Below are 26631 nucleotides of genomic sequence, written 5' to 3'. Positions count from 1 at the left end.
AAATGCCTCTGTGCATGCTGCAACTAATCTACTCTTGTCCTCATGATTACTATGGGAGCAATATATAGGGGATTGTAATATAAAGCTGATTCTTGAGACTTTGCAGGTAGGCTTTCTCGAAATAGTTTGTGTGTATCATCAAGTGTCAGTCAGGTCAGTTTCCTCAGCATCGCTGTTGGGCTCTCCCGTGTGTCAAACAAACCTGTGACCATGTGTGCTACCTTTATCTCAGTATCCCCTGTTAGTCCGATTTGGTATAGATCCCACACACTTGAGAAATATTCTAGGATGTGAAGCATGGGTTATTTGTAACCCACCTCCATTGTAGACTATTTGCATTCCCCTTGCATTCTACCGATAAAGTAAAGGCTGCCACTTGCTTTACCTATGACTGAACCATGTGGTTGTTCCATTTCATATCCCTACAAAGTATAAACAATCAGGTATTTGTATGAGTTTGCCAATTCCAACTGCAACTTATTGCTATTTTAGTCCTAGGATGCTATATTCTTTTCATTTTAGTAATTGCGCAATTGCACATTATTGAACATTTCAAATAAGTTGCTAATATTTGTGCCACTTTGAACTCTTACCAAGATTTGACTGAATATTTGTGCATTGTAGTTTTACACACACACACACACACACACACACACACACACACACACACACACACAGAGAGAGAGAGAGAGAGAGAGAGAGAGAGAGAGGGGATGGCAGAGGTGCAGAATAAGACTGGCTTAGCCTCATGTGTGAAGATATATGGTGCTGCCACATTGTCATATCATCTGCACACACTACACAGTTGCATCAGTAACTTGAAAAACCATACGAGATTAATAAATATTATTTACATAAATTATAGCAGTGTATTAATTACCACTATTATTTGACAATGAGCCTCACCTGTTTTCCTTGGGTGGAAGATTGCACAGAGTCCGGTAAATTTTTTTGTGGCACTACATTCATTGTTGCTATTCTTATGTCTGTGTTGGTAAGTACATCCCTGTAGATTATCTGTGGGCTTTTTACATGCTTTCCAGCTCCCTCTTTTCTCGATTTCAGACTTCTGTTTCATATGGTATGTTTTAGATTGTAAGTTGTTAATTATGTACTATACCAGTTTGCTCTAATGTAGCATTCACTGTGTTAGGATAGATACTGTTGACTACTTGTAGCTGTGTGTTCAGAATTTGCCTGTTTGGAATATCTTTATTTCTGTACAGTTACTTCAGTTTTATATTTTAGTATGGTTGGCAACTTGCTTCCCTATCTGTCTAAAGATAACTACTGTATCCTATGTTCAGATTAGTTTAGAATTAAGTCTGTCTGCAAGCACACTTTTGTCAAATGTTTCAAAAACCAAGACCAGATTCACTGCATATTATATTTTTTTCATTAAGAAGATTTATGTGAATGTCAAATTTGTGGTGTGAATGTGTATGGTAGCTGTGCTATTTCTTTATTCTGACTCTGCTGTCCATGGACTTTGGTCCATTGATTTAGCACTCATGTAGCTAAGATGTGTACTGTGCCAGGACAACTTGATGTAGAGTATAAAATCTTATGGAGAAATGTAAAAATATTAAACAGTTATTGATTTCTTGGGGCCCACATTGAGACTGTGAACTTGGATGGTACAGTGTTTTACTCCAGCAAGTTACCTCTACTGAAGAAATCAGTGCTTGGTACTGCTGCTAAGACACAAATAAAAGTAAAAGTGACAACAGAACCCTTGTTTTCAGAACTGTTGTTTTTTTTCTCAGTGAGGAAAACACACATGTAAAAAAAAGGTTTTACTTATGCAAGCTCTCGGAGTCGGAGCCAATGGCTTCTTCCCCTAACAGAAGTGTTGAAGGGGAAGGAAGAGGGGCGAAGACTAAGAAACTAGAGAGATTTATGAGAAGGGGTGTACTTTGGAAAAGTCGCCGAGAAGCCCTGCCCAGGGAAGTTTTACTGGACGGGATAAGGAAAGACTGATTCTCTCTCTCTCAATGTCAAGGCATAACACAGTAAGTGCAGACAACAGCTCCTATCACATGGGAAGTGGGGATCAGAATCTTTAACAAACTTCCAAAGGGAAGCTGCTTTGATTTCAAAAATGTATCTTGAAGGTATATCTTATTAGTAAGAGATTTTATAGGAAGGAAGATATATTTGGGTTAAATGTCCCTTAGACATTGAGTTCATTAACGGTGGAGCACAGACATCAATTGTTATTTAAGGATGGAGAAGGAAATTGGCCATGCCCTTTCAGAGGAACCATCCTGGCATATGGCTGGAGTGATTTAATAGCATTAAAGAATTACTCTTAGAGGTATAGGTTACTTTCTTTTGCACCATATTATTTATAAATAATAGTGACATATTGAGCTTTTATAACCATCCCAGAAAGTTATGACATGAATTGTAACATTTGTCCACAGTCCAAAACAAATCTTATATTTGTCTGTGCAGAATAAATAAATAGATTGTGTTTGTTGGTAGCAATAATCTAATCTTTTTTTTTTTTTTTTTTTCATTGAGAATGTGACATGTAAAAAAATAAATTGACAGTTCTGCTCCCTTCCAGTTTGTGGGCATTGCCAGCTCTTTGATTTTGGATGCCAGTTGTAAGCGAACTACAGTTCTGCTACCAAGCAATTTATCATTCAGTCAGCGGAGCATTGTCCTTCCACAGTACTGGGTTGACCCAGCTATACCTCATATAGAGCAAACTGTAGAAACAGGCAAGTAGTAGCCATGATATTCTTTCAGTAAAAATGTGTGTGTGTGTGTGTGTGTGTGTGTGTGTTATAAATATTATTTAGCGGTATTGATTCAATAATTTAAGTGTAGTATTCATCTAACTGCCAAATTTGCACAGGTAGGTCACAGTTTTCTGTAAAACTGTATTATATTAATAAAGTAACTTCCACAGAGATAATTAATGAAACAAAAAATGTACATTTGCGATATGTTAAACTGTTGTGCTGGACCTAGATTCACACTCATATTTCTGCGTTTCTGGGGAACTGCGATATCAGTTGTACTTTCTGTGCAAAGGTCATGGATCTGGTTTCAAATTTGGGTACTGACCACAATTTTAGTTTTTCCTTGATGTTAATTTCAGTGTATACTGTGCCAAAGAAACATTTGTCATTCCTTGGTTTGCTTCACAAAATCTATAAACTTGTGTCAAGTTATACAGCAACATTCACTCATGTTGTTGTTGTTGTGGTCTTCAGTCCTGAGACTGGTTTGATACAGCTCTCCGTGCTACTCTACCTGTGTGCAAGCTTCTTCATCTCCCAGTACCTACTGCAACCTACATCCTTCTGAATCTGCTTGGTGTATTCATCTCTTGGTCTCCCTCTACGATATTTACCCTCCACGCTGCCCTCCAATACTGAATTGGTGATCCCTTGATGCCTCAGAACATGTTCTACCAACCGATCCCTTCTTCTAGTCAAGTTGTGCCACAAACTTCTCTTCTCCCCAATCCTATTCAATACCTCCTCATTAGTTATGTGATCTGCCCATCTAATCTTCAGCATTTTCTGTAGCACCACATTTCGAAAGCTTCTATTCTCTTCTTGTCTAAACTATTTATCGTCCATGTTTCACTTCCATACATAGTGTCTTGAAAGGAGGATATAAGATGAACATGAACAAAAGCAAAACAAGGATAATGGAATGTAGTCAAATTAAGTCGGGTGATGCTGAGGGAATTAGATTAGGAAATGAGACACTTAAAGTAGTAAAGGAGTTCTGCTATTTGGGGAGCAAAATAACTGATGATGGTTGAAGTAGAGAGGATATAAAATGTAGACTGGCAACGGCAAGGAAAGCATTTCTGAAGAAGAGAAATTTGTTAACATCGAGTATAGGTTTAAGTGTCAGGAATTCGTTTCTGAAAGTATTTGTATGGAGTGTAGCCATGTATGGAAGTGAAACATGGACGATAAATAGTTTGGACAAGAAGAGAATAGAAGCTTTCGAAATGTGGTGCTACAGAAGAATGCTGAAGATTAGATGGGTAGATCACGTAACTAATGAGGAAGTATTGAATAGGATTGGAGAGAAGAGAAGTTTGTGGCACAACTTGACTAGAAAAAGGGATCAGTTGATAGGACATGTTCTGAGGCATCAAGGGATCACCAGTTTAGTATTGGAGGGCAGTGTGGAGGGTAAAAATCGTAGAGGGAGACCAAGAGATGAATACACTAATCAGATTCAGAAGGATGTAGGTTGCAGTAGGTACTGGGAGATGAAGAAGCTTCCACAGGATAGAGTAGCATGGAGAGCTGCATCAAACCAGTCTCAGGATTGAAGACCACAACAACAACAACAACATGGCTACACTCCATACAAATACTTTCAGAAACGACTTCCTAACACATGTTAACAAATTTCTCTTCTTCAGAAACGCTTTCCTTCCCATTGCCAGTCTACATTTTATATCCTCTCTACTTCGACCATCATCAGTTATTTTGCTCCCCAAATAGCAGAACTCCTTTACTACTTTAAGTGTCTCATTTCCTAATCTAATACCCTCAACATCACCCGACTTAATTCAACTACATTCCATTATCCTCGTTTTGCTTTTGTTGATGTTCATCTTATATCCTCCCTTCAAGATACCATCCATTCCGTTCAACTGCTCTTCTAAGTCCTTTGCTGTCTCTGACAGAATTACAATTTCATCGGCGAAACTCAAAGTTTTTATTTCTTCTCCATGGATTTTAATACCTACACCGAATTTTTCTTTTGTTTCCTTCACTGCTTGCTCAATATACAGATTGAATAACATCGGGGAGAGGCTACAACCCTGTCTCACTCACTTCCCAATCACTGCTTCCCTTTCATGCCCCTCAGCTCTTATAACTGCCATTTGGCTTCTATACAAATTGTAAATAGCCTTTTGATCCCTATATTTTACCCCTGCCACCTTCAGAATTTGAAAGAGAGTATTCCAGGCAACATTGTCAAAAGCTTTCTCTAAGTCTACAAATGCTAGAAATGTAGGTTTGCCTTTCCGTAATCTAGCTTCTAAGATAAGCCATAGGGTCAGTATTGCCTCATGTGTTCTAATATTTCTACGGAATCTAAACGGATCTTCCCCAAGGTCGGCTTCTACTAGTTTTTCCATTCGTCTGTAAAGAATTCACTTTAGTATTTTGCAGCCGTGACTTATTAAACTGATAGTTTGGTAATTTTCACATCTGTCAACACCTGCTTTCTTTGGGATTGGGATTATTATATTCTTCTTGAAGTCTGAGGGTATTTCGCCTGTCTCATGCATCTTGCTCACCAGATGGTAGAGTTTTTTCAGGACTGGCTCTCCCAAGGCCGTCAGTAGTTCGAATGGAATGTTGTCTACTCCCGGGGCCTTGTTTCGACTCAGGTCTTTCAGTGCTCTATCAAACTCTTCACGTAGTATCATATCTCCCATTTCATCTTCATCTACATCCTCTTCCATTTCCATAATATTGTCCTCAACTACATCACCCTTGTATAGACCCTCTATATACTCCTTCCACCTTTCTGCTTTCCCTTCTTTGCTTAGAACTGGGTTTCCATCTGAGCTCTTGATATTCATACAAGTGGTTCTCTTTTCTCCAAAGGTCTCTTTAATTTTCCTGTAGGCAGTATCTATCTTACCCCTAGTGAGATAAGCCTCTACATCCTTACATTTATCCTCTAGCCATTCCTGCTTAGCCATTTTGCACTTCCTGTCTATCTCATTTTTGAGATGTTTGTATTCCTTTTTGCCTGCTCCATTTACTACATTTGTATATTTTCTCCTTTCATCAATTTAATTCAATATTTCTTCTGTTACCCAAGGATTTCTACTAGCCCTTGTCTTTTTACCTACTTGATCCTCTGCTGCCTTCACTACTTCATCCCTCAAAGCTACCCATTCTTCTTCTACTGTATTTCTTTCCCCCATTCCTGCCGTTTGTTCCCTTATGCTCTCCCTGAAACTCTGTACAACCTCTGGTTTAGTCAGTTTATCCAGGTCCCATCTCCTTAAATTCCCACCTTTTTGCAGTTTCTTCAGTTTTAATCTACAGTTCATAACCAACAGATTGTGGTCAGAGTCCACATCTGCCCCTGGAAATGTCTTACAATTTAAAACCTGGTTCCTAAATCTCTGTCTTACCATTATATAATCTATCTGATACCTTTTAGTATCTCCAGGGTTCTTCCATGTATACAACCTTCTTTCATGATTCTTGAACTAACTGTTAGCTATGATTAAGTTATGCTCTGCACAAAATTTACCAGGCGGCTTCCTCTTTCATTTCTTACCCCCAATCCATATTCACCTACTACGTTTCCTTCTCTCCCTTTTCCTACTACCGAATTCCAGTCATCCATGACTATTAAATTTTCGTCTCCCTTCACTATCTGAATAATTTCTTTTATTACATCATACATTTCTTCAATTTCTTCGTCTTCTGCAGAGCTAGTTGGCATATAAACTTGTACTACTGTAGTAGGCGTGGGCTTCGTGTCTATCTTGGCCACAATAATGCGTTCACTATGCTGTTTGTAGTAGCTTACCCGCATTCCTATTTTTTTATTCATTATTAAATCTACTCCTGCATTACCCGTATTTGACTTTGTATTTATAACCCTGTATTCGCCTGACCAAAAATCTTGTTCCTCCTGCCACCGATCTTCATTAATTCCCACTATATCTAACTTTAACCTATCCATTTCCCTTTTTAAATTTTCTAACCTACCTGTCCGATTAAGGGATCTGACATTCCACACTCCGATCCGTAGAATGCCAGTTTTCTTTCTCCTGATAACGATATCCTCTTGAGTTGTCCCCGCCCGGAGATCCGACTATTTTACCTCCGGAATATTTTACCCAAGAGGACGCCATCATCATTAACCATACAGTAAAGCTGCATGCCCTCGGGAAAAATTATGGCTCTAGTTTCCCCTTGCTTTCAACCGTTCGCAGTACCAGCACAGCAAGGCCTTTATGGTTAGTGTTACAAGGCCAGATCAGTCAATCACCCAGACTGTTGCCCCTGCAACTACTGAAAAGGCTGCTGTCCCTCTTCATGAACCACGCGTTTGTCTGGCCTCTCAACAGATACCCCTCCGTTGTGGTTGCACCTATGGTATGGCTATCTGTATCGCTGAGGCACACAAGCCTCCCCACCAACGGCAAGGTCCATGGTTCATAGGGGGAGGCATTCACTCATGAGGAGGTGAATAAGAGATAGCTGGAGAGATAGTTGTTCTAGTGCCTTGGTAAATGCATCAGTTCCACCTGTCAAGTGAATGGGATAACATCAGATCGTGTACTGCTCTTTTGAATAATAATCAATCTCAGGAATGACTAAATGCATGATATCAGTTCATTTGTTTGTGGCGAGATCATGGATGCCTAATACATAGTATACTGTGCAGGCTCCGGGCTTTTCACATATCCCCACTTTATGGATGTACCAGGAGCATCTTGTGGAATGCTGCCACAATAAGTCAATTGCTGTGGCCAGCAAAATGTTGATAATTGGGTCACTGTTGACTAGCATGGATTGCAACAGCTCAGGTGAGCCATGTTACAACAAATGACTTCCCTGTTTAGCGCTAAAGATCTATTGGTGAGCAGCCATACCATTCAAAACCAGAACAGAACTTCTTGTTATGCAGTGTAAATGCCCCTGTGCACCATGTCTCACAGTATGTCGTGGGACATGTAGATAAGCACGGAAAAAGGTTTTCTGGTTTGATGAATCATGTGGACATTTTTGTATCTGCTGCTGGCAGGATACAAGTAAGTTGGAACCCACATCTGGCACGTGTGCCACCACCTACAGCTTTCAGTTGGGGCAAGTGCTGGAAATAATATAGTATGGGGGATGTTCATATGGGGCAGAATGAGCCCCATGATAACATAAGCTCATCACCTTTTACTGGTTAGTGATACAAGAATGTACTGGATGATGGTGTGTAATTGTTTTCTCACTTACAGGAGCCTGCACACAACCTGTACATTCACCAAGACAGTGTACTACATCATAGTTCCCCAAATGTGTCAAAATTTATTTGAAGAACACTCCATGATTATGAGGTTACTTACATACGTTGGGCACATCCAGAATGCCATTTAGTTGAAACCAGTTCCTCAGATTTTGTGGATTACATGTGACAATGGATCAGGATGGCTCTCAGATATAGTTCAAATTACGTAGTCCAGCCTTGTGCAGTTTACAGTACCTTATTCTTTGAGCTTTGAATTATAATGTTTCTTCTCCAATCCATTTCTTACGCTGGTAGCTCTTAAAATTACAAACTGTTCATTTACAAAAGGACTGGCCAAATGTTTTTCATTTCTTACATACATACTGCATGTCTAAACAAGACTAATTTTTAGCATGCTTCATGTGTATTATTCATTTTTTGGAGAATATTGTTTTTCACTTTTCACTGTGTACCTTCATGATTAAGCCTTGTGGTTTTGGTTTCAGAAATTGTAACTGTGACGTGCACTAAGGCAAAGATGCTTGTTATTGAGTGTATTGTTCAGTCGGTCTTCAATGCTTCACATACTAGTAATATTATCAATACAACAACACTATTGCAGGATGCCAGAAAGGAAATGAGTAAGTACATTACAGTATTGCATTGTTAGAAGATCCCGTCTTAGTCAAGGATGGGATTGAGTTCACTGTTGTTGTTCAAGATATTTTAAGACACAGAAAGTTTATAATCTGCTATCCCTACACCATTGTAATTGATTTATATCTGTATGTTCCAGAACTGACCAGTATAACTCTATTTTCTATAATTTTTGATACCCAAAGTTAAAGAGAGAAGGTCACAAAACTTTAGATTTATTTTTACCATATTTCAATCAGTCACTCTGGATTCTATTTATATTACACATTAAATTACTATATTAGTTTCTTGTGGAAAAGATAAATACATGCTAAGAAAGAAAAGTTGGGGAGGGGGGGGGTGGGGGGGGGGGGGGGGGGTTGCACCATGAAGGAATTATACCAATAGGACAGAAATGGGTAGATGTGATGTACTTGTACAGACAAACAAATGATTACAATTTCAGAAAAATTGGATGGTTTATTCAAGAAAACGAGGTTTACAAATTGAGCAAGCTAGTAACATGTTTTGTCCACTTCTGGCCCATATGCAAGCAGTTATTCGGACTGGCATTGATTGATAGAGTTGTTGGCTGTCCTGAGTGATACTGTGTGTTGGATCTTTAAAATTCCAAGATGGTGGAGGACCCTGCCCATAATGCTCAAAATGTTCTTATTTTGGGAGAGATCCAGTGACCTTGCGAGCTATGGTAGAGTTGACTAGCACAGTCAGCAACAGTCATGTTGGTATCCTACTGCTTTCTGGGGCATCTCCAGGCACATCTTCGCTGGTCATTGGGGCTCAGTTTGAAGCGGGACTCATCACTCAAGACAATTCTACTCCAGTCAATGAAATTCCAGAGACAATTCTACTCCAGTCAATGAGATTCCAGGCCGAAGACATGTCTGGAGTTACCCCAGACCGTGGTGGGATACCAAGTGATTGTCACCCACCATTTGGCCCGACAGCCTGTAGTGATGGTCTGGGGTGCCATTTCTTTCCATAGCAGGACCCCTCTGGTTACCATCTGCAGTACTCTTACAGCACAGTGGTGTGTCAATGATATTCTATGCCCTATTTTGTTGCCTTTCATGGCAAACCATCTTGGGCATAGGTTTCAGTAAGGTAATGTCTGCCTGCAGATGATGAGAATTTCTACTGCATGTCTTCACGCTTGCCAGAACATACCTTGGCCAGCAAGGTTGCCAGATCTCTCCCCATTGAGAACTTCTGGAGCATTATGGGCGGAGCCCTCCAGTCATCTTGGGATTTTGTCAATCTAATGTGCCAGTTCGACAGAATTAGAAACAATATCCCACAAGAGGATATCCAACAACTCTATCAATCATTGCCAAGTCGAAAACTGCTTGCATAAGGACCAGATGTGGACCAACGTGTTACTGACTTGCTCAATTTGTGAAGCTGTTTCTCTTGAATAAATCATCCAATTTTTCTGAAACTATAATCCCCAGTTTTTCTGAAACTGTAGTGATTTGTTTGTCTGTGCATGTACATCAGATGTACCAATTTCAGTCCCATTTGGATGATTCCTTTGTGATGCATCTTAGTGTGTAATATAAAGTGTGCACTCAGCTAATAATGTTTACAGCTGTGTGCGAAGCCTAGGTGTAACACAGCTTCACAGCCATCTGTGATAGTGTACTACTACAACCTGAAACAGTAAAATGAGTGCAAGTTAATTATCAAATGTGCTCACTTGTACAGAACAGGAATTTTCTTACACAGTAGCAAAAATAGTAGCAGAGAGAGTTACATGACTGCATGGTAATAAATGTAAGCATGAGTAGAATACCACATATTTTTATTAGGAAGAAGGTGAGAGCATAGTGACCAGAAGTTAATCATATGAAGAAAGTATAGTGACTGATTAATGCTGATTGCATAGAGAAACAAGTCAGTGAAAGAAAAAACTGAACACAGGTTTGTGAAGGCATTGTTGCGAAATGTTTTTAGCGTGTTTTTTGTCATGCTTTGGCAGATCTCCTTTAACAGACTTATCGCACAATACATGGGAGGGAGGAGAATTCACACAAATGTTGTGTGGTTAGCAGATTTGCTTATTCCACCAATTCCTGCAGTTGAAAGCCAGACAAGAAATTAGCATTTTTTGGTGATTGTTAATTGTCCACAAAATAGACCAATCAAAGTTTTCTGCCTAACTGCAGTGTGACAGACAAAGCAGACAACAATTAAAAAAAAAATACCTTGGAGGAGAGAAGAAGAATTATTGGACAATATCAAGAGGAGGTAGACAAGATATATGGGAAAGTAGCAGAATACAACTGAAGAATTTGGTTTTATTTGATAATAGATTGGCAGAAAAAAATTCTTGTAACCCAGTTCTCAGCAGAAGGAACTCGCACGGAGAGAAATATGGACGAAGGGGTCTTAGGTTTGTTTGTGGGTGGAATTATTCAGTAGCCTTTAAGTCATGGATATTGGGGAGTAGTGGTGCAGATCAGGTATAGTTAACCTTTTTTTACCTACCACCCACTTTTGTTTCACTGTTAGTAATAACATTTTCTAACCGTCAACCTGTTCTACAAAAGAAGAGAAGTAACTTTATAAAATTTATAAACCTGAGGTACAGCCAGTTAAAATGTATAATAATAATTACTTACCAAATAATCATGTAAAAATTTTATGAAAACCTAATGAAAATAATTTTGTAAGCACTGCTGCCTACTGCCCATTGTGATACTAGGTTGACTATCACTGGCGTAGATAGTGGTCATATCAGGGGTTATTAGAAGTTTGGGAGCAGAAAAGGAGATAAGAGAGAGACGTCTAAATTGGAAGCGGTTATCATTTTTAATATTTCAGTGAAATTTTTGGACAATAGGTATCAGGTATTGAACAGCTGAGTCTGAGTTTCCTTAGGATTTTTTTAGGCTGCAACAACAGTAGAACTGAGACTATTTGTTTCATCTTACTTCTGAAGTGGGTGAAAGATGAAAGTATATGATTTAGGTAGAGTAAAAAACTTTTGTATGAGATCTTGTGGACGATATTTTTTCAACTTATTTTGCAGACTTACGTGATTCGTGGTAATAGGTCACAGTGTGTGCTGGTCTTAAAGCTTACAGAGAACTGCTGTAGACCCTTCTTCATGTAACAACCCACCTCCCACTGAGTCACATTCCTTACTGGTAGACCTCACAAGTGTCGAGATTGTAGTGGTCAGTGTATTTAAAGAAACAATAATTAACATATTTTTAAGGACTGCGTCTGTAACTGGACAGTTAGTGTCACTGACTATGGTGCAGAAGGACCTGGATTTGATTCCCAGTTCTCAGACATTTCTAAGCTAGGAAGTTTGGAATGGGTCACGCAGTACCGCCACAGATTCTTTTCTGAAGTAGGGACATTTGAAACGGCGTCCAATCAGCCTTGCGAGGCCAGAGGAGGAGCTGCTTGGATTCATCGACTGGCAATAACAGCTGGAGGATTTGGTGACATGCTCATCACTTGTCCCTCAATCAAAGATCCCTCTTTGTACTGACTTGTAGGTATCAATCAGCTAGCCAAAACAGGCCTAAGGTCTAATCTGTAAGTGGCATTTATGTTTACTTATTTTTAATCTGTTATGGTTGTGTGTGAGGGGGCATTCTAAAATCATAGGATTTTCTCCTTTCAAAGCAATCTTATTAGCTTCAAACTGCATTTTATTAAAAATAATTCATTTGTCCATTCAGTGAATTCAATGTTGTAGGCATTTTTCATATGATAGCAGCCAACTTGTCCTCCACTCCCGCCCCCCCCCCCCCCCCCTTGCTTCTGTTGTGTGTCATCAAATCACTGTCTTTTCAAGTCCCTTTTCATGCACAGGAATGAAAAGATATTGCACTATCCCTCTCACCTAAAATCAAGAAGCAATTTTTTTTTCAAAGACAGTAGTGTCATCTTCCATTGGCTTGGTTGTTGTATGTGTTTAAAGTTATAACCAAGCACCATGACTTGTCTTCAGAAAAAAAAAAAATTAAGTTTGAAACTGTGCTCTCAAAGCATAGCGTGTTTCCATTTGATGCTCATTTTGGTGGTCAATTGTAACTGTAATCACAAATAATTTCACAGCAATCCTTCTGATTCCTTGATCCACTGAACTGAGCTCCAAGACTATCATGTTAACACTGCTATGTGCTCAATGTTTCGCTGTCATTCTTCAAGTAGAAGTTCACGAATTTTCTCTACATTTTCATTTGTTTGGGCAATTCATGGACACAGAGCAAGGTTTGTCATCACTAAGCGCATCGCCATTTTTGAAATGAGTAAACCACATGTACACATGAGTGACTTATCATTGTAAGTTGCTTTCAGCTATTTCTGTGGTGTTTTTTATGAGCAAGAATCAAAATTTCACAGTCACACATTGTGCGCTTATACCCACCCTCATCGGAAGCTAGGAGAACAACAATGAAAAAGATTCACTGCTGGCAGAAAAATTCTTGCCGGACTACACCAGAGAGAGCACTTCTATTGCAAAGAGCTGCATAACACATCCATGGTGAAAAAATGCATACTACAAAACCTCTGCTGAATGCAGCACTGTTCTGGGTATGTTTAGGTATCTCTTCATGTTGTTATCTATAAATAAACCAGGATCATCGTGAAACAGATAAATCAGTATGAATGTTTCCAATAAAAAACATTATGTGGCACTGCAAATTTCTTATATCAAAATTTGATTCTTTAATAATCCCTCCAGATTTATCAGTGGAATTCATGGACACATTGCACACAATTTTAGTACATTTATTTTTAAATCTAAATAGATTAGATTCTTTACTCCTGCAAATCTTTTGTTTTTATGTATTTGATTAAATATTTAAGTTATTTTATCAGCACTTTTATTAAGTAATTTGTTACAGGACTGAACAACTTTGGTTTACATGGCCCACAGAACCTGAGAAAATAAATAAATAAATAGATAGAAAGAGTTGATGAACTGCTGAACATATTGTAACTAATTAACTATGAGGGAGATTTTTGTTTGTTTCTAGAATATTTAATTCAGCTGTACAGGATTGTGTTAATAGTGATTTTTAGTCAGCATGTTGTTATTGGTTTATTCATTGAGATTGTGAGGGAGGGGGTGCAGTGGTTAGCACATTGGACTGGCACTCAGGAGGATGGCAGCTCAAACTTGTGTGTGGCCATCCTGATTAGGTTTTCCATTATAATATTTCCTTTAATTTTCATTCAAATGTTGCCGGGGTATTAGATAAGCATTGTTTACTACTCCTACATCTGGAAAAAAAAATCAACTGAAGTAACTAATTATGAAGTTAACCAATATGCAGCCTCCTTGAAATTAAATTATTTTGCTGCAGGGAAGGTTCTCATTAAAGTTCAGTTGAGTTAAAATCATTCAATATTATCTGTACAGAGAAATTATAGATTCTCTTCGCTGTCTTGAATGCTCTTAATTGGACTCCTTCATGTATGTTTTTGAAAATTTAATAGTTCCTGCTGAGAATTGTAATACAGTAATTAATGGTGCTCAACGATCTCATGTAGGAGCAGCTGCAGATCTCTACTGGTCACTTGTAAATTGCTGATAATATTTAGGACTTTGTACAGAAGCTTTGCAAACTGATCCAATGCAGTTCAGTTATCATTTAGTTCAACAATGTGTAGCCAGACAGCAGATTACTTCAGATGTCAGCAAAAACACTTCCCAGTGTATCCTAAGCCTCTGATGGAGATTTGTCAGCAAACTGCTTGAGTCAAATGTCTGAAGGTCCTACAGAAGCCTTGCATGTGTGTTCGTTCTTGGAAATGCACCATTTATAAAATGAAACTTGTTTAAATATGTTTTCAACACTATATTATATCCTTGAAGAAAATTACGGTCTTTTCTCTTCAATACTTTTAACACATTTGTCACAATGGCAAAGTAAAATAAAACTGCCTTTAGTGGCAGACAACAATGAGTTACAATAATGTTCAAGTTTTGTACAGGGCTATTCTCAATCACATACAATAACAGCGTGTCCTCTGTCTCTGCTTTTTGATTTAGATTTTTCTATCCACTGAGCAACTACAGACCAAAGAGTAAACCCATCTCTCTCACTGATGGAATGTGGAACTTGACTGTATTTCAGAATTTATCATCAAAACAATAGAGAGTTTGTTGGACTCATCAGCTGGTCAGGTTCATAAACAGATATTCAATAAAACATCATACGCTAGCACAGTCTTGGGAGCCAGATTATTGCAACGTAATTTTCCCAAATTGTCCCAGGCAAATGCCGGGACAGCTCCTTTGACAGGTCCCAGCCAATTTCCTTCTTCATCCTTGAATCAGTTCGAGCTTTTGTGTCATCTCTAATGACCTCAATGTCAACGGGACATTAGACCCAAATCTTCCTTCCTTAAAGTGCCAAATGTCCTTTATGAGCAAAAAGACTCATGCATGCACACATGCAAACACACACACACACCATCCCAATATGTGACTTGTAGATTGATCACTGGAGATTGTGTTAACTAACTCACAGTTCATTTAGTACTAATCCTACTGCATGAGTAAGTTAACAGGAAAGTAACAATGCAAGCACATCTGTTTCTTTACTTTAATGTACTACACAATTTGATGGTTATACTGCTGATATTTGTGTAATTTAGAATTACAAAACTTTTTTTTTAAAAAAAAAAAAAAATTATTTTGACGGCTTGGAGGCTGTCTGTAGGAATCAATAGGACTGTATTCAGCAATCAACAGTTTTATGAAATCAGATTTCTGTTTACATCCAATAGGCAGTAGATAGTGGTGCCATGATTGATGTTGTATTTCTGACCTCTGGAAGGCATTCAGTGCAGTTCCACACTTTTGCCTAGTGTAAAAATATGAGCTTACAAACTTTTGGACCAGCTTTATGATTGAATTTCCTTGCAATTACAGTTCAGCTTGTTCCTAATGGATAGAATTCATCTGATGTGAAAGTAATTTCAGATGTCCACCAAGGGAGTGTCACAGGACAGTTACTGTCCATAGTATTTATACAAACTACTAAAAACAATGTTTTGTAGAACTTTCATATCTGCAAGCATATGAGAGTCTGGGTTCAAGGTGTGCAGGAAATGACAGAATAAGTCATCAAAATTTGCTGCTGGATGACATCCAGTACAAATGATGAAAAGTTCTTGTGTTTCCATGTGGCTATCATTGTTGAAATACAGAGACATTTCAGTGAGGTTCATGGTTATCATCCTCCTTGGCACACTGTCCTGAGGTCATTTTCAGGGTGTGAAAAGGGTTGCCATGGCAACCCTTTTCAAGCTTCAACAGGACACAAGAGTACTCAACTGATTCAGTTGATGCATGACTCCTGAAGGTGTTTACAAGTTGTTCAGAATGTGGTTGTGCATTCTCATCTTGAAAGACAAACCCATCACCAAAATTTGACGGTAGGGCTGAACAATATATTAGAGGGCACTTTCTCGATGTTACCCAGCCCAAAGTCCCTTGATATTGATAAGAAACATCAAACAACAACAAATGGTACTGGCATAGAACACAACTGACCCTCATCCTTGGTGAAGCTGTGGTACTCCATGCCCATTATATACATGGGTACACTGCTGCCCCTGCAACAATCACCTGGTGTCAGACATAGCACATACTTGTTGGTGAATAGACTACAATGCTGCAGATTTAAATTCCATTCCTTGTGTTCCTTTGTACAAATTTTTTACCACTGTTATGGGGTATTTATACTGTATTTCATAATAAATGTTTAGAGGCTAAATTGATCAAATGGAAAAAGTTGCATACTGTCTAGGTCGACAGTGTCCTCTCAAATGTTTCCAAAATGCCAGCATTGAGTTCTGTTGTATTCTCGTAATGTTTCTTGTGCTCCATAATTCGTGGGTAGCTGGTGTTTTTCGACTAGGGTTACTGCTACATGGCAGATCTTCACTGTGTTGTATTTCATGATAGTGTTTGAATATTTAAATGATGTCACTGTATTGTATACCAGCTAGTTAGGAGGGCAAGTTCCCATGCTAAGAACCCATCTTGCCATAAAGTGACAGTGTGCACTCAGTCTAAGCTTGAAATGACCCTTCATTGTTTGTCGAGTGACAGAACCTTGTTGGAAGCCCCTTGAAGCTGTTCACAGATAATGGTCTTGTAATACTGAAGTCACAGTGCCAGAACATTGTTGCACAATGTAGGAAGACCTGAAGTGAACAGACACTTGGTTGTGAACTGGCTCTTCATCTGGAACATGAACAAATGTTCTTGTATTGCACATACATGTGCTTACAGAACCATTATTGTTCAATCATAAGGCCGGTCACCAACGACTAGAAACAATAAAAGCTGTAAAATATCTAGAGTATTCATCCTTAGAGATCTGTAATGCAGTGACTATATAAAATTATTCTTCTCCTTCGGCACTACAGCCCTTGATAGGTCTTGGCCTCCTCAACAATCTTCCTTGATGCATCTCTGTTTTCTGCTTTTCTCTTCCATCCTTGGATCTCCATCTTGATAAGGTCAGCCTACACATTATCCGAACATCTAGCTCTTGGTTGGTCCTTCCTTCTGGTGGAATACAGTCTACTGGAATACAGTCTACCTTTAAGTATTCATTTGGGCATTGTGTTATACCTTGCACTTATGTAAATTCTTGTATTTCAAGGTGGCACCTTACTCTCCAGCCCTTTGCCTCTCTCACTGGCCAATTCTTTTTTGCAGAATTTGCTTTTTCAGTTATCTTTAGATTGTTCATATATGCTCCTGCCATCATCCACATTTCTGATCCATATGTAGCAACTGGTTACACAAGGGAATGGTATACTCTTAATTTGGTTATTCTTGTAATAGGAGAATCTTTAAATGCATGTAAGTTTACATAATAGGCTCTGTTTTGTGCTTGTATCCTTTCTCTCATATGTTGTCTTGTATTATTATTACTGGTCCAGTGGACACCTAGATAACAGAAGCAACTGACAGCATTAAAAAATTTACTAGAGCCCTTCAGGTTATGCGGGATGTCCTGTTAGCCTTAGAAGTGGACATTACCATGTATTTGGTCTTTTTTCATTTACAATAATCCAATTTTTGCTTCTTCTGCATTCATTAGTTCATACATTTCTTTAAGGTTGTTTACACCTCTTGGCACAATTGCAATACTCTCCCTGTAGGTACATTACCTTTGTGTCTTTCATCCTTCATTGTTAGCTCAGATAACTTTCTTAGCTTGTCAGACATGCCCAATTCTTTTTGTGATTTGTACAATGTTGGCATTTAATACTGTCAAAAGCTCATTTAAAATGAACTAACAGAAAGTGGTGATCCATGTTATATTAATGAAATTTCTCCATTACTTGCCCAATAAAAAATAGTTGGTCAGGAGGACCTCCATTTGCCCATTAACCTCATTGGCATTCTCTGAGGAGATTTTCAGCAAACTTTTTTTTAACATTTCATTCAGCACCATGGAAAATAACTTGTAGACTGCATTCTATAAAGTTATGCCTCCATAATTTTCACAAGCTGACTTTTCTGTTTTCTACTACATAGAGCATATTATTCCAGTTTTCCAGTGCACAGACATGGTTTCATTTTCCCTTATGCAATTTATTAGTGCATGTACTTGACATGTTAGAGGTTGACCGCCAAATTTTATAAGTTCAGACACCACCCTATCTTCACCAGGCGCAAAGTTATTTTGCAGTTTATATATAACCAAATCCACCTCCTGCGTTGTTAGTCTTTTCGCATCTTTACTTCCCTCTTCTCTTGCTCCCCAGAAGGTGGATAAATATATGGAAACACCAAAAACACAACACATTACCATGCCTATTATGGTGTAACTGTTGGCATTCAAAATAACTTCCTCTTGTCTCAGAATGAATAAATGCAAGTCCTGTATGGTTTTCAAATAAATCTTATCCTATTATTCCTGTAAATAGTAGCAAGTTCATGTAATGGTAATGGAGCTGGTTAATGATCACAACCCTTCTCTGCAAAATAGACCACAAAGGCTCAATAATATTGAGAGCTAGTGACTGCGGTGTCCAGAGGAGATGCAACAATTTATCCTCATGCTCACGAAACCAATTCTGAATGAAGTGGGGTTTGTGAACAGTGGCACTGTCATCTTGGAATGCAGTGTCACCACTGGGGAGCATACATTGTACAATGGGGTGAACCTGATCAGCCAAAATGGTCACATAATCCTTGGCAGTAATGTGACCTTGCAGGGTACCAATGGGGCCCACGAAATATGATGACATTGTTGCCTAAATCATCACTGAACCCCCTCCATGTTTCACTCTTGGCATGTAAATCCGGCTAGAAGTTGGAAACAGTGTGACTCATGTGACCTAATGATTTTCTTCTGTTACTCCATCTCCATGTTTAATGGCTTTAGCACCAGGTTTTCATGTTATGCACATATGTATCACTGATAAGTAGTTTTGAACCTTCACCTCACCCTCTAATTGCCTGCTTATGGAGCTTTCATCATGTTTTTCAGTATTGACAGTGTTCGAAAATGTGACTTTAGCTCTGCAGTGACTTCTGCAGCTGTCGTCCCCTCATTTTTTATCACAATCCTCTTCAAAGGCTGTGCATCTATCACTCAACACATACTTCTAACCATGTTGCAACTTGGTGGATGATGTTTTTCCACTTTCCCTGTATGTTGTATAAATCTTCACTATGGTACCTCTTGAAACACCAAACACTTTGGCTACCTTGAGTATGGGAGTCCCCACCATACGAGCACCAACAATTTTCCCATGTTTGAAGACAATTGGCTCCAACATAATACACTCACAACTACACAGAGCACCGTTGGCTGTCAAACGCAACAGTGCAACCTGCAGGCTTGGCTTGTGTATGCATACATGTTCTGATGGTGTTTCCATATTTTTATCCAATCCATGTATATTCTCCTCTTGTTTTTGCAAGTATCTCGGTGCCTGGTTTGAAGTGGTGTTGAGCATATCTTCAAAATATTCTGTCCATTTCTGCAATATCATTTTCGTCTTTACTTATCTTACCACTTCCATTTTTTCTTGTATTATGTGTTGGATGAAAATTTTTCCTCGTCTTTCCTATTGCTTGATTGAATTTGCTTGTTTCATTCTATTCCTTTAGTTCTTCTATCTCTTGAAATTTTGCTTTCAACTGTTTCTTTTTCTTACATATTCTAAGAGAATTAGATGTCAAATCTTTATATCCCTCCACATTTCTCATTCTCTCTCTCTCTCTCTCTCTCTCTCTCTCTCTCTCTGTCTGTCTGTCTGTCTGTGTGTGTAGCATTTTCAGCAGTCTTGCTACATTTTTATGCTTCACTGCTAGTCTTCACTCATTTCTTTCGTTTATTCTTATGCCAGTTGTTTCTTCTGCTGCCTCTTTTACCACTTTGTGGGACCTGTTCCACCACCTTTCTAGTTGTGAAGACATCTTTAATTTTTATGCGGTAAGTTTTTACAATTTTGGATCATTTTTCTATATTAAAGTAGCTTTTTCCCCATTCTACTTTTATGTATTTCGGTCTCACTATGGACGTGCACCATAGTAATCTGAATCACAGTTTGGACATCTGCAGCTCTCTGATCTGTAACTAACATGGCACATCATGCTTTTATTAACACATTGTCTGATTGGTTAACCAGTCCACTTACACTTGATGTCCATGTTTCAAGATGTATTGTTCTGTGTGGAAAACTGGGACTCTTGATGAGTAAATTATTTCCGACAGCAAACTGACATAACATAGCTCAATTCTCATTACTTTCTTCATGTAAAGTTTATGTCCCTATACTTTTCTACATTCATTTGCCCCAACAGGTGCATTAAACACTCCCGAAACTATCAGTGGGCCATAGTTTTAGAGTTTACTACCTGTACTTTCAAAGTCTTCATAAAATTATTCTTTTATTCCTTCTTCTGTTTCCCCTGTTGTTGCATATGCTGTTATTGTCATATTCTTGAATTTCCTTCTTGTTATCTGTTTGGTGAGTCTGTCATTTATAAGTTTAAATACCAAAAGACTTCTCCTAATCTCTTGTGTTATTATAAATCCTGCTCCAAATTGACTTGTCCTTCTTTCTGGTACACTGTACAACACAGATTATCGAGGTCTGTTTATCTGTTCTTGCCCTTGCCATCTTACTTCTTTTGATGTCAATATTTCATTTAAATTTCATGACCTCATAAGCTATTTTTGTCATTTTTCCAGGTTTCAGCATTGTTTGTATGCCCCAAGTTGCTATTCCCAAATATTTTGTCCTTTTCCTTTGCCAAAGTTATGTTCTGTACATCTCATCTATTATATGGTTCCATAATATGGTGCTTTCACAGTATGAAGTTATTAGCTGCATGCCCAACCTCCATCCTGGAAGACTTTGAGTCTTTTAAGGTCTACTCCCCTAGGAAAGTTGGTTTCTCATAACTGTACATTTGGTGAATAGAATGCAATACTGTAGATCCAAGTTCCATTCCAGATGTTCCTTTATATATCTTCATCAGTCACCACTATACTAGTGTATTTGTACCATTTTTCATAATAATTGTCTAGAGGCTAAATTGATCAAATGGAGATGGTTATCCAAATGGAGATGGTTGCCCACTGTTTGGGTTCACACAGCCCTTTCACATGCCTCCAAAACAGCAGTGTTGAGTTCTGTTGTGTTCTCCTAGGGTTACGTGTGTGCCATAATTCACAGATAGCTGGTTTTTTCAAACTTTTGTGACCACTATGTGGCAGGTCTTCATTGTGTTGTATTTCATGATAACATTTGAGTGTTTGACTGATGTCACTGTGTAGTATGCCAGCCATTTGGATGGGGAACTTCCCATCCTGACAATGTGCACACCATCTAAGCTTGAAATGACCCTTCAAGGTGTGTTGATAGACAGAACTTTATTGGAAGCCCTATGAGGCTGTTCACAGATGATGCTAATCTATAGTGGACTGACACTTGTAAAAGGAACTGCTTTTTTGTTCTTGACACATGCAAATGTTTGTGTGTTGCTTATAAATAGGCTTATAGATCCATTATTGTTGAATCATAAGACTGATTACAAACCAGTGCAAACAATAAATACTGTTAAATATCTAAGAGTGTTTGTGTAGAGAGATCTAAAATGAAGTGACTGCATAAAATTAGTTGTAAGAACAACAGATGACAGAGTAAGATTCAATGGGAGATTTATAATGAAGTGTAATTCATCGATGTCTACCGCCTTAGGTGAGTGGACATGGGTTTGTTCTCAGTGCTGCCAGAGATTTTTCCTTGGTGGAAGGACTGGAATGGAAAACACAAAGCCTTGTGAAGCCAATTGAAGAACTACTTGACTGAGCAGTAGTAGCTATGGCTCACAAAAACTGACAATGGCCTGGAGAGCAGTATGGTGATTCCATGTCCCTCCATATCACATCCAGCGGTGCAATTGGTAGAGATGACACGGTGGTTGGTACCCTGGTGGTGTGCCAGGGCCTGTGGGCAGAGTTTAGAGAGATAATAATTCACTGATGCCAGAGTTTAATTTGCAAAGCACTCATTTCGCTAGTTCTTCATTATCATATGTCAGTTTTGTAGTCTGTCAGGTAAGATCACTAGAAGAGATGGACAACATTGAATGAAAAGCGGCATTTTTTGACATAGATTCTTTTAATAAATACTGTAACATCATGGAGATCCTTGTCCAACAATTGTGGTAGACACTTCAATAGTGCTGCTTTGCGTCATGGGGATGTTTACTGTTAAAATTTTGAGACTGTATGTTCCAAGAAGAATAATGCAATGTATTACTTCCACACACTTACAGCTCATGGAATGACCATGAAAGTAATGGGTTCCTACAGAAGCATATTAACAACCATTCTTACGATCCATCATTTGTGAGTGGAACATGAAAGATGAGAATTGTAGTGCTATATGAACTACTCTTCTCTATCTGTCATATGGTGGCTTGCAACGCATAGATGTATGTTTACATTCAAGGTCCACAATTATTTCAGAGAAAGAAAGGTTTTCAGTACTATACACAGACAGGTTCAACTTCTATAGTGACCCTTGTGTATTGTATGTTGCTGCAACATTGATCTACATCTCCTTTTTCATGACTTGGATTTTTATTTTGATAAGCTCTCTCTCTCTTTTTTACAGAATTAATGTGATGTACATTATTTTTCCAGATGTGGAATACTTGGAGATTGGTGTGGAAGGAGTGGTATATCATCAGGTACTGCTACCACACACAGATTGCCATGCTGTGACCGTAGGAGCAGTCCGTGCATTTGTATTGCTCCCAAAATCAGAGAGCACTACAGACCAAGCTGTTGTATTAATTGGACCAGATACAGCCTCGGCAACATTACCACTTTTCAGTTGCTCATTACAGCGACCACTTTCACCCAAGATCCAGTCTCACCCTCCATTACTGGGATTCCATTTGAGAGAGGTGATTCACTGCTTTGACTTGTTATTGAAATATTTATTGTGTACTGGACCCAGAAAGAAAATCGAGTCATACTGTTACTGCTTGATGAAGAGTTGTATTGACTGACAGAAGGCTCTCTCTCTCTCTCTCTCTCTCTCTCTCTCTCTCTCTCTCTCTCTCTCTTTTAATTACGTATCATATTGCATAGATAATTCGAATGATTCTTTTATTGAAATGATGTGGAACAAGTCAATTTACAGGATATGTAAATGCTTTTTGTATAGGCTACCTGTTCTTAAATAATTTGTGCATGGAGTAAGAGGTGTCCAGGAGAAGTGAATGTAGGTTAGATTTAAAACTTGCTTTGATACCTGTCAGACAATTTTATGTTATTGAGTAAATGATAAAAAAATTTCTTGCTGCATTTTAAACTCATTTCTGAGCCACTGTGTAATTTCTTCTAATGTAGTAGGTATGAACGTAACTATTCTTCTCAAATTTCATTAGCAAATATATGTATTATTGGTATGGTGCATTTAAAATGCCTCATTCCTTGAACAGTTACACGCATGGCAGCTGTGGTTAAACACCCTATATTATTCTTACTGCTCACTTTTGTGCAGTCAGTACTTTCATTCAGTGAAGAGTTATCCCAGAAAATTATTCCGAAAGACATTATTGATTGGAAACATGCAAAATGTGTCATTTGTTTCTAAGAATAGTAATGACACAAAGAGCAAAAGTAGATGAACTTAATTGTTTGAGCAGCTATGTAATATGCTTCTTCCAGTACAAGTTTTTATTAATACATGCACCTAGACATTTGTAGCATTCTACTGCATTTACTGATTTCTGTTCATGTGCTACACCAGTTGTTTGGATGACTCTATTGCTGTACAGAACTGGTTATAGCATGTTCTCTCCAAATCTAGAGAGTGTCCATTTTCTGAGAACCACTTAATAATTCTGTGGAAAACATTAGTAACAGTGTCAACTGATGCTTTCTATGTAATGGGATTTATCATCTGCAAAAGTACCAATTCTGTTTGATGAATGGTAAATGGAAGGTCATTCACATAGGAGTGGACTCCAACTTGAACCTTGTGGGATTCTCTTAACAATTTCTTCCCAGTCATTAAAATTTTCTCTCCTACCAACATTGTTTTAGTTATTCAGTATAATGTTTTACATTCTGTTTGGGTCATTCCATGGCGACTCATCTAGGCCTCCCTACTTGTCCATCTTGGATTCATTGAAATTTTACATTTACATTCGCAGATGTTTACAATGAATACTGATATAGTTAAACATTTGTCGAAGCAATACTAGCTGAGATATAGTCACTTGTTCGACACCATGCACGACTTTGCACAGAGCAAGTGTGAATTTCTGGTGATTTTGAGCCGCAATATAATGGACAATATTTTGTTGGAAGAAATAAAAATTGGTCATTGTGTACAAATTTGTGTATTCTCTTAGGAATAATAATGAAAAGAATTTTACAAATGATATTCAGCCAGAAAATTTGAGGCCAAATCGATCAAAAAATGTGTGTATGAAAAAATTTCAAAGCTTGACTTCTTATATCTCAGAAACTAAAGATAAGGTGGATGCGAAACTCAGAATGGAGTAACCTAGCAACACAAGGTTCTCAGATGTAAAGTTTCATTTATGTACCAATTTCCAATATTGAATAAATTAAGTGCAAAGTTGAAGATTTTGTAAAAAGGTCAAAACTGTGATATTTTTGATCTGATTTTGCAAAAAGCTGTGTTCTGTAAAACTCTCCTAACTGGGCTCATTAGAAAGACCATGGTTTAAACTGCAACACAAAGTGTGTTTGATTGTGAACCACAAAACAAAGAGCAAAGAGCTAACAGGCTAACACCGATAGATAATTCAAATCAAAGTTGGGCATGAAAATTGTGGCATGAAAAAATGTAGTAAACTTTGGATTCTTATATTTCATAGAGTAAACACATGGTGAATATGAAACTTAATACGCAATACTTCATTAGCACAAGGCCATTGAATAGAAAATTTCGTACATCTACTTTTTTCCAATAATCTATGAATTCATTGAAAAGATGATTTTTGTGAAGAGGTGAAAATGGGGTATATTAAACACTTCTTTCACAAATACTGTTTTCTATTTCAAGTTTCAACACCAATCTCTTTTGAACCAATGTGATTTAAGCCATCCCCTTAAACAATTGGATTAATTGCCAACAAGGGCTAACTATCCTACATAAACTGAGGAAAAGTAGCTGGAAAGATCATGGTACAAATAAAATTGTAACTCACACAGCGTAAACCCCATTCATTTCTCTCCTTTTTTCCTATACTTAACTGACATTTCCTGTGTTATTCTTTAATTATGTAACACTGCCACATCTTTCATGCGCCATTTATATGTATTGTGTGTTGCATAAACCTGACCCCTTTGCTTGTAATCATTGTCTGCTGATCACATACATTTCTTCGAATGTGTTGTGTAGTGTCAAAAATTGTGGTATATGAATGTTATATCTTTGTTTGTTTATATTCTTGTTAATGTTTTGTGCCTTGCATTTGTGTTGTGTTTTAAGTCTCACAAAGTTATCCTACTTCAACAAGTGCTTGCATGTTTCCCCTTTTTGGATATTTTTCTTAACTTCTACAAACTAATCTTTTGTTCTTAGAGCTTAAAATTCAGTGTTTAATAACCTGAGAGAAGAGACAGGAATACACTACTTTGATATTTCTAAGTATGATTTCTTCATGCTGTTTCCGTAAGTGTAATATTCAACTTAAAATTTATTTTCATTCATTTATACCCACTTCTTAAACATGATGAGAATTCCACCTCCTCTTGAATGTATACATTCTCCCTAGTGAGACATTCATTTGCCATACAGGTCAACATTTCAGTTGATCCTCTTTTGTGGAGATGGCTACAGTACACTCCTCATACAGTGACCACCAGGATGCCTTCAGTAGACCGTATTACAACAAGTGCTCCATCTACTTCTGGTGGCCAGCGACGTGTCCGCAGAATGTCGGAAGGTAGCAGAGCACCAACACCACAAGAATCAGTACACAGCAGTTCTGATCGTGAGATGGGTCCAGTACCTACACCATCTATGAATATTGAGGAAGTGACTGTACCAGATGAAGCTGTTATACAGGTATATTATTAGTTATTGGTGAATTGTAATATTTTACCAGTCCTGTTGTAAAAATCAAAAGCCTGCACAAAACACCCAGTGATTAATAGTTTGATTCAAAATTTAGTCTGTAAGAGTAGTCTCATATTTTTCAAATGAAGTGTTATCAGATACAACCCAGAGAAAATATACTGGTTTCTCCATCCTGCATGGCATAGGTAGAAACTGTTTATCGTCATTAGCTCCATTGGGTTACACCGAAGCACAGGGAAATGAACACACATTCTTATAAGAAACCAATTGACTCTGTTTGCCAAGTGAACGAAGCACTAACAAGTCTGGGACGTAGCGAAGTCAGCGTACCAGTACAACAGTTCCAGTTCAATAACCACTTGACACTGGAAACAAACTTAGTTACCTTGGCTGTGTAGTGACACAATATGAACAGCT

The 26631-nt window shown here is 38.1% G+C and overlaps 1 protein-coding gene across 1 annotated transcript in view; it reads left to right on the top strand.

The window, feature by feature from the left end:
- Positions 1 to 26631, top strand: part of LOC126474722 (intermembrane lipid transfer protein VPS13B) — a 205982-nt gene that overhangs the window by 132042 nt on the left and 47309 nt on the right. Inside the window, exons 15-18 of the mRNA XM_050102201.1 lie at positions 2573 to 2729; positions 8475 to 8609; positions 22791 to 23056; positions 25933 to 26202. Coding sequence (XP_049958158.1) covers positions 2573 to 2729; positions 8475 to 8609; positions 22791 to 23056; positions 25933 to 26202 — 828 coding nt within the window. The remainder of the gene's footprint in view (positions 1 to 2572; positions 2730 to 8474; positions 8610 to 22790; positions 23057 to 25932; positions 26203 to 26631) is intronic.

Source organism: Schistocerca serialis, chromosome 4 (genome assembly GCF_023864345.2).
Source record: "Schistocerca serialis cubense isolate TAMUIC-IGC-003099 chromosome 4, iqSchSeri2.2, whole genome shotgun sequence".
Lineage (NCBI taxonomy): Eukaryota > Metazoa > Arthropoda > Insecta > Orthoptera > Acrididae > Schistocerca > Schistocerca serialis.
This window is presented reverse-complemented; position numbering and strand designations above follow the sequence as displayed.